The sequence below is a fragment of the Oncorhynchus clarkii genome, chromosome 30 (genome assembly GCF_045791955.1).
Source record: "Oncorhynchus clarkii lewisi isolate Uvic-CL-2024 chromosome 30, UVic_Ocla_1.0, whole genome shotgun sequence".
NCBI classification, from domain to species: domain Eukaryota; kingdom Metazoa; phylum Chordata; class Actinopteri; order Salmoniformes; family Salmonidae; genus Oncorhynchus; species Oncorhynchus clarkii.
In genome coordinates this window covers 20,455,128-20,464,145 of record NC_092176.1, presented here as the reverse complement: position 1 = coordinate 20,464,145, position 9,018 = coordinate 20,455,128, and the positions used below count along the sequence as shown (strand labels likewise).

The following is a 9,018-nucleotide window of genomic DNA, read 5'->3' as shown; positions in this document are numbered from 1 at the left end:
GGTGGGGGTTTATTTCTAAATCAGGAAGTGGAATAATACTGGGCTAAGATGGTATATTTTACATTAAGGACCACCTAAGACATGGTAGCTTTGTACCCTCAAAGGACAGTGCTGTCTTCAGACCTCAATAAACTATATCTCAACCTTTACTGACTGCCTCTGGGTAACAAGTTTAATAATGGAAAGCAGGGATTTGCAGTTTGTACCTTTTATAGCAACTGATGATGTAATAAAATGCCAATAATGTAATAGCTGCTAATTTTATAATGCATTTAATGTAATAAATTGCTAATAATGTCAAATTAACACATAACGAAATAGCGTTTTTGCACATAATGTAATAATTATGACATTGTGTTGATTATTACAATAAAATCCATGAATAGTGTAAAAACTTTAACCAATAATTTAATATTCACATTATCATGCTTCACTAGTAGCGGACTACACACCAAACCCCATTCCTAAATCATAGCTCTAAACCTGACTTTGTGTAATTTGAAAGTCTTGATATTACTGCTAATCGACCCCCCAATACACACCCACAACCTGTCAGTTATTGAGTGAGTCTGTCTAAATGTGTGTGTGCATCAAATCTTTTAGCAAAATACTACTAAAATTTCAATGCAATGTTTTTTTATAAATATAACCCTGAAAACAAAAATGAATCTTTAGGACTTCCCTAAAACATCACGAAATGGTCACCTAAAGTGGTTAGGACATTGTGTCATGGTTCCCTGGAGGTTTTGTCTAGTTCCTGGTTTGTCCCAGGGATGTTTTTAAGACGTTCTTGTTCCCGAGAACGTTTTAGGATATTCATGGGACATTGTTTCATGGTCCCATAATGCTTAGGTTATGAGTGTACTGATATACAGTAAGTATGATGCACATGACATCCCAGCAACTTTGAGAAAACACTTTATATTGGAGTTGTCCCTGTTGAAATACAAGACAGGCTATGCATATTCATGAGGTCGATGAATGTAAAATAACTTAGCCATAGAACACCCCTAATTTTTATATCAGAGTTGTGCCTGTTGTTCACACACATACTGTATCTGCCCTCTATTTGGCAGGAATGGTTCCACCTGACGGGGGTTGACATGTCTCCACTCTGTCAGAACAGAAGTGCATACATTTTTCACAACTGCCAGCAATTTTACACCAACGCATTTCAAAATATGAAGGATATTTCACGCTGAAACCCTCAAACACCAACGGTACCCATTACATTGGATTATATTCAGGAAAACATTTTACAGCTTTGTCATTGTATTTTTTTTTTTAAATCATATTAATTTCTTAAACTGAGTATACCAAACATTAGGAGCACCTTCCTAATATTGAGTTGCGCCTTCAACAGCCTCAATTAGTCAGGGCATGGACTCAAAAGCTTTACACAGGGATGCAGCCCATGTTGACTCCAATGCTTCCCACATTTGTGTCAAGTTGGCTGGATGTTCTTTGGTTGGTGGACCATTCTTGATGTGAAAAACCCAGCAGCGTTGCAGTTCTTGACACGCAAACAGGTGGGCCTGACACCTACTACCATACTATGTTCAAAGGCACTTTATTTTGTCTTGCCCAGTCACCCTCAATTGCACACAAACACAATGCATGTCTCAAGGTATAACAAAAAAAAAATCCTAATAACCTAAAGGGACACTAGTTGTCTTGTGAGAGTACATACAGTCCTTGAAAAGATACATCTGGTAGTTTGCTGGTAAACATTCCAGTAATATACCTGCCCTTTGCAACCCTAGTTGTGGCATGTAAATGCAACGTGTTCAAGTGTGTGACACTTAATAAAGCATGCCATGAGTGATTTTAGGTCATTACATTGGTTTGTCATTACACTAATTCAATGTTTTAGGACAATGTAATCACTGCATAATTAAATTTACATTATGCACATGTTTACATTGTTGCTACACACCTGAAGGTAAAACAAGTCAGTCTTGGTAACCTTACTGTACACCCTGCATGAAGGAATTATTTCTGTCAGTGGTCCAAGGAGGTGTGCGCACATTCTGCGAGGTGATTGGTTAACAGTAAAGACCGCAAGAGAAGCTCTTATCTTGACGATTGTTTGCCCTTCAACTTGATTAATCCATTTGTAAGTATGAAAGATACTCATGGAGATAAACATTGGGTGGGTCATATTTTAAATAGATAAATCAACAGTGTCCACTACCCACATGCAAGTGTTGAGAAAGTCAAGCTGGTACACTATACAGGATGTGTAATTTCTCATTTTTCTTGATTAAATAGTCATCCTACCAAGTCACTATTAGGTGAAACACCCTTGCACAGCCCCCATAAAACTGTCAAGGACTTGGGTGTAATCACTTTAAGGCAAGATACTACCATTACATAAAAGCGCAGTAGTGTCCAGATGGCATTTCAGGTTAACAGCTCTGTGCTGCGTAATCAGTTATAGAACAGCAGGTGTTCCCCATGGCTTAAATACCCAGAAACATGGGATTATGGCAAATTACAATGTGTTACTTTATATTACACCACCACCCACGATTGACACCATTAGCTACTTATGACTTTGTGGTAGCACTGGTCAGACAATTGTGCACAAAGACCTAGCTAGACATTTAATTAAAAGCAAATAACCTTTTCAAATACAGTAAAAAAAAAAAGAAATAGACAAGGAATGAGACACTAGAAACATGCTTCATGAAGGAAAGTAGCCATTTATTTCATTTCTTTGACATGAGGAATCAGTAGCCAACCTGAAGACAGAATTGAGAAAAGCTCCCTGTTCCTCAGGATGTCAGATGCATGTTGATAGAGAACAGGAGGAAGAGGGGGGAAAAAAAATGGGTTCAATACAGGGATTGGGGGAGGAAATAGAAAAGGCACTCTTACTCACAGTAGCCAGCAGACTAGTCTTCGAGTGGTAACAGGAAACAAAACCAAAGCTCCAAGGGGAAACCCCATCCATACAAGAGACAGCTTGTAAACAAGGCTGGTTTCTCTGTACAACACCAGCCAAACTTTGCCATCTCTTCATGTAAGGATAAGGTGGTGGAGTTAGGCAAACAGTAGACTTGTATGGTTAATACAATCACACCCAAAATAATCTGTGGTCAAAATAGCAACACTCATCACATCAGCCAGTGACAGTTCCCTGTGGAAGCAGACCAAAGCTTTTCTGTATGACACTTTGGAACCACGAGAGAAAGACTGAAAAATGTTAACTTAGTTATGGCATTCAGTCAAGTCAAAATGTGATTAAAACTTTTGAGCTGCCTTCTGAAGCCATGGCAAGTTTCAGAGAACAAATAAATATTAAAAAAAAGGTTTATTTTATATTGTTTGCCAGTAGTAAGAGCTATGCCATTGTGGCAAAGACAGCTCTCCTTCAGGATAAAAATGGTGGTTTATTTGTAGCTACAACTGCCACCAATACCCAAGGAAAGAGGGCCTTGACCTTAAACCATTTTATATCAAATGTAAATAACAGAAGGAAATTAAAATACCTTTTGAAGGAGTTGTTTAAAATTTAAACTTCAACATTAGGACAATCCAATGAGAATCTTTTAAACGATCACAAGTATAAAATCAAACACCCCTACAGACTGTCGCAGTGACATAGCAGCTTCTGACTTTTCTGTATAACGTCAGAAAACAGCACAGACATCTGCAGGGCCATCAGACTTTACTCTGCTTATCCAAGAACTTGACAATAAAAATGTGTTTGTTACTCAGCATGCAATGCATAGCATTTTTGAAAAACAGCAACCACTGACCCTTAAAACCGTGCCCTTTTTATATCCTCCACAAGGATAATTGAAGTTAAAGCTTGAAAAAGGTGAGGGAGAAGGATTATGGGGTCACAAAACCAGACTAACAAAGAAAAAAAAAAAAGTCTACACTAAAAGGAAGATTAGGGGCATTACTGTTTGGACCCCAGGAAGAGTCTCTAATGGGGATCCCCAATCAATACTGCATCCCTAAACTGTTTGCTTCGAGGTGGTGTCCTTTACATCCATAGCACCAGTAAATTAACATGATACATGTGCAGCCTTGGTAAGTCCGACTTAACGGTAACAAAATATTCCCAAACTGATCAAGTATAAGGACAGCTAAGGACAGATACTAAGAAAGTGTAAATACTGCAGTTTGGTTAAGGCTGGGCAGGGGCTAGGAGTTGTAGTGAGGGACATCAGTAGAAGACCAGGGTACTTCAGGACCTCCTCAAAGGGGACAATGAAGCACATTTCAGTGATTCAGGTAGCTAGCTAACACCCTTTTATTCTCTTAACATTACTTTCCTGAAATATTTGAGAAAGTAGTATGAGCTCTAACGAACAGCAAAAAGACAGTACAGATAAGAGCGGAGTTAGAAAGGGGGGGTTGGGGTGCATTTTGAGGGAAGGTGGAGGGGTAGATCAGGTTTTAATATGCCATTAAGAGGGAAGGGGGTTTAAAGGGCCTTTCACCCCAAGACCATGCAGGCTTCTCTGTAGTATACACCAACAGGCCTGGGGGAAAAAGCTTGACAGGTTTAGTATTTGAGCTTTTTGGGCACCTCCCATGGGAAGGATTCCCGGCCAAAGTGGCCATAGGCAGCAGTCCTCTGATACATTGGCTTCTTCAGCTCCAGCTCCCTGGAATACACAATCGATTCATTTTAGAGGCCTGCCACTGGAAATGACCTCAGAGCAACAGTTAACCCTCAAACCAGCCAATAGGGAGTGTCGAGCCACAGCAAGAAAACCATGATCAGAAGGGTTCATTAGGCCAGCTTGTAAAGAAGGGTGAGTGAAGCATTGACACTTACCCTGCCAATCAACTCATCCTTGAGCAGTGTAGGGACTGCAGCTTGGAGATGGAAAGCACACTGATCTCATTTATAAATGGCATTGAACTTTAACAAGGTCTGAGAAACCCTATGACCTTCCAATTGGATGAGCAGGAAACCTTTAGTCATGCTGGGTAATTAAACATGCCATCTAGCAGAAGCAACCTCAATGCGCCAAGCTTTAACATTATACTGTACAGGTATTGAAAGCAAGACCGGTTGGGTGCGAAAGGGGTAGAATATCAGATTCAGCAAACTGATCACAAGCCCTGATTGACAGAGCCAAACAGAAAGCAGTATGACAGTAATCATACAGTAAAGGCTTAGAACCATCTCTGAACACTGGCTGTGATAGTTTAGGCAGAACAGAAAGACAGGAAGCGTGAGCAACATGAGGGAGATTCGGATAGAGGCATATACTTTACCTGACAATGACACCAGGCCGAAGGTCAAAGTTCTTCTTGACGATGTCCAGCAGCTCCCTCTCACTCTTCTGGGATGTGCCATAGTGGAAAATGGAGATTGAGAGGGGGTGTGCCACTCCGATGGCATAAGCAACCTAATATAGCATAGATGGATGAAGAAACATACAGCAGACTTTAGGGTTGATTTTGTGGCACCCCTTCACGCCTATGATTTCTGTGCATGAGGTGTATCAATATAACCCTGCCCTGCCCTCACCTGAACCAGGACCCTCTTGCACAGCTCTGCCTTAACCAGAGACTTGGCCACCCAGCGGGCAGCGTAGGCAGCAGAGCGGTCCACCTTAGTGTAGTCCTTCCCTGAGAAGGCTCCTCCACCATGGGCTCCCCAGCCTCCATAAGTGTCAACAATGATCTTACGGCCCGTCAGGCCAGCGTCACCCTGCAAGGGAAAGGATGAATAGTTCACTGTCATTCTTTTACCAAGACACACAGTACCAGTCAAAAGTTATTCTACAAATTGCAAAAATAAAGAAAAACCCTTGAATGAGTAGTAAGTTAGGACTGCTACTATAATTCTAACAGTAGTAAAAAAAATATATCAGTTAAACAAGCTCGTCCATCAAAGTTACTTTAGCCCCCCCCCCAAGCTCAGAGTTCAGGGTCCTAGATGCCCAGTCCTACCTCCACCCCTTAGTCTCACCTGTGGGCCTCCGATGACGAAGCGTCCACTGGGCTGCATGTGATAGATGGTGTCATCATCCAGGTAAATGCAGGGCACCACAGCCTTGACGACCTTCTCCTTCAGAGCATCACGCATCTCATCCAGGCAGATGTCCTCATCATGCTGCACAGAGACCACGATGGTGTGGACACGCACTGGCAGCATGGCGCCGCGGTCCTGGCGGTACTGAACGGTCACCTACACAGAGAGAATGTCAGCAGGGTGGTACAACATCAGGCATGGATTAAAACTAATTCAATGCTAGAGATACTGCTGGCCACAAACTAGGTTGGAAAGAGTGCAATATTGCATTTCTTATTCACTTATCTGATGCGTGATAAAGCTAGGACAAACTAGTTTTACAGGCACTTCTTCAAGTTAACCTAATGTAAATTGCCTATCAATTACACACTGGCAGCTTACCTGGGTCTTGGAGTCAGGCCGGAGCCAGGGCAGGGTGCCATTGCGACGCAGTTCAGCCATTTTAGCATTGAGCTTGTGAGCGAGCATAATAGTGAGGGGCATGCACTCCTCAGTCTCATCAGTAGCATAACCAAACATCAGGCCCTGAGGATAGAACACATAGAACTGTTACATCAGAAAGGAAAGCTGCATATATATATATATAAATATAAATGTACAGCTAACACTGCTACTGCAGCAGTCCTCTGCAGCCCAACACTTACCTGGTCCCCTGCCCCTATGTCCTCCTCATTGCGGTCGATGTGAACACCCTGGGCAATGTCTGGAGATTGCTGCTCTAGGGCCACCAGCACATTGCAGGTCTTATAGTCAAAACCTTTGGAGGAGTCATCGTATCCAATGTGGCGGATGGTGTCACGAACAACCTTCTGATAGTCCACTGTAGCACGCGATGTCACCTCACCTGCCAGCAAGATCATCCCAGTCTTAGCAACAGTCTCTGAGAAAGGTGGAAGGGGAAGACTACATAACCACATCCTTTCAGAGGACACATCATCCATACTCATCTGGAAAAAACTCAGGGGAATGTTGCCATAATATAGACCTACTACACATTAACAAGATGCATCAATAGTTTAATTAGCTGCTTTATTGATGTGGTCACAGCTGACTCCAGGGCAGCTAGAAGTTACATCATACAGAGGTCATTTTTCTTACCACAAGCAACTTTGGCATCAGGATCCTGTTTGAGATGGGCGTCAAGCACTGCATCACTGATTTGGTCGCAAATCTTATCTATATATAAAAAGGGAAGACTAGAGTTGGCACCACTACTTCACAAGTCTACAGACATTTTGTACAACGTTGGTTGCTTGAACAGAACATGTATATCGTCTGGCATGACTGATGGGAATTATTGTTGTGCTCTTCTGTTTGGATTATGCTTGGCGCGATTGTATGACAGGCTACGCAATGGTCTACTGACTGCAGTAATACACATATTATACCATATCTCAGGATTATGGCGATGGTGGGAGAGGCTGAAGCGGGGAACACCTTGTACTCGCAGCCGTACAGTGGGGATAAACCCGCCACCATTTCCGCAGGTTCACGTGTAAATAAAAACGTATTTGTTTGGACGTCTAAAGCTAAACTATGACCCGTCGAGACAAGGGTGGAACAATTAATACAGTCTCTGGACCTCTACATAGATCGCGTTCCCCGAGAGCGCGCGCGCAGAACTAGTCCGAATCTTCGAAATATATTATGGCTCTGTCCGGGCAAAAGCGTTATTGAATTAGGCATACTTATGACGATTCGAGAACATACATGTTTTTTTTAAGCGACTTAATCCCTAGGACGGATGTTATTGTCCAATAGAGGCCATGTTAACAACGCTCAGCAAAGTAGCTAACGTTAGCTGGCTAATAAACCAAGAAGCATGCAGTTGGGCCTCACATGCGGCTTTTATGCAATATGGTTTGATCTGCAGGTAGTTAGCTAAGCATGTTAGCTAGCAATCTAGGCTAAGCACCACCGACTTGCATGTGTGCTAGCAAGCTAACGTTTGTTACCTATATCTAAATAAGTACACAGCAGTCATACGTTGTTATTATAGGGTGTATTTGTAGCTAGTTAGTTCTTACCAGGGTGTCCTTCTCCTACCGACTCCGAGGTGAATAGGAAGCAGTCCTCGTCAATAAGGGAGTTATGAAAACCGTTAATTTGTCCGTTCATCATTGTTAGTGTTCTTCGTTTGGCAGATAAAATAATGCCGTAGCTAGCTAAATTATGTGGCTTTTATTAATTAATTTATCGTGTCCTCCTGCAACTTCTCCTCAATCAGTTCATGTCATGCATTCACGATCTTTCGTTCGTGGCGCTCGAGTATTTATTCACAAATTCAGAAACGTCACTGGCTTGGGTGAATTTTGACTCTTTCAATTGTCCAGCCTACAGACGAAACAGTATTACACGTGGGGGTGGAACCAACCATTGTATATTGCTTTTGTCGAATTGACGTCAAAAGTTGTTTTGGTGCATTCTAGCTAACCCTAACCGATTTCCTAACCTTAACTTATTCCTCCCAACCTGCTACGGAAAGTCAATTTTTGACAAAAGCTGTATCCCTTCGAGACGAAACCACCATTGACCAGGTGGCTCTACTGACAGCAAAGGTTTTGGGTATAGTGGTTCCTCATTCTACTTCTCGAGTCATCGTTGTAGGATTCGATTGCATCAGCCGTCGTTTATTCATATATGCACGTTTTGGTGAATTGCTTCACCAATTTAGGCCACAATATTGCTACCGAGTTTTCCTGTAGCTACATACATTGCCTGTATTGGTGGAATAAATGGTGAATGTGCAGTTACACATCGATAAATTAATGTCAAAATAAGTCAACAGTCTTTAGTACAGCCTATAGCTGTCTATAGTGTACAAGCTGAATGACCAGTCACAAAGAGAAATGTTCAGGAGCAGGGGGTATAAAAAACAAACTGTAAAGCAAGGAATACAGTTGTTTTGTAGGCTGTAATGTTGTATATAATTTACAAAATTCTGTAAAAGTATGTATGATTTTTATGTTTTGGGCTCCCGAGTGGCGCGGCGGTCTAAGGCACTGCATCTC

General features: G+C 41.9%; 1 protein-coding gene across 1 annotated transcript; it reads right to left on the bottom strand.

The window, feature by feature from the left end:
• Positions 1 to 2,685: 2,685 nt before the first annotated feature.
• On the bottom strand, positions 2,686 to 9,018 carry LOC139390255 (S-adenosylmethionine synthase). The gene is made up of 8 exons (XM_071137516.1): positions 8,035 to 9,018; positions 7,106 to 7,183; positions 6,652 to 6,887; positions 6,389 to 6,532; positions 5,945 to 6,163; positions 5,501 to 5,683; positions 5,245 to 5,378; positions 2,686 to 4,625 (listed from the first exon to the last, which is right to left on the bottom strand). Exons 1-8 carry the CDS (start codon positions 8,126 to 8,128, stop codon positions 4,523 to 4,525), a joined length of 1,191 nt encoding a protein of 396 aa, XP_070993617.1. The 5' UTR covers positions 8,129 to 9,018; the 3' UTR covers positions 2,686 to 4,522.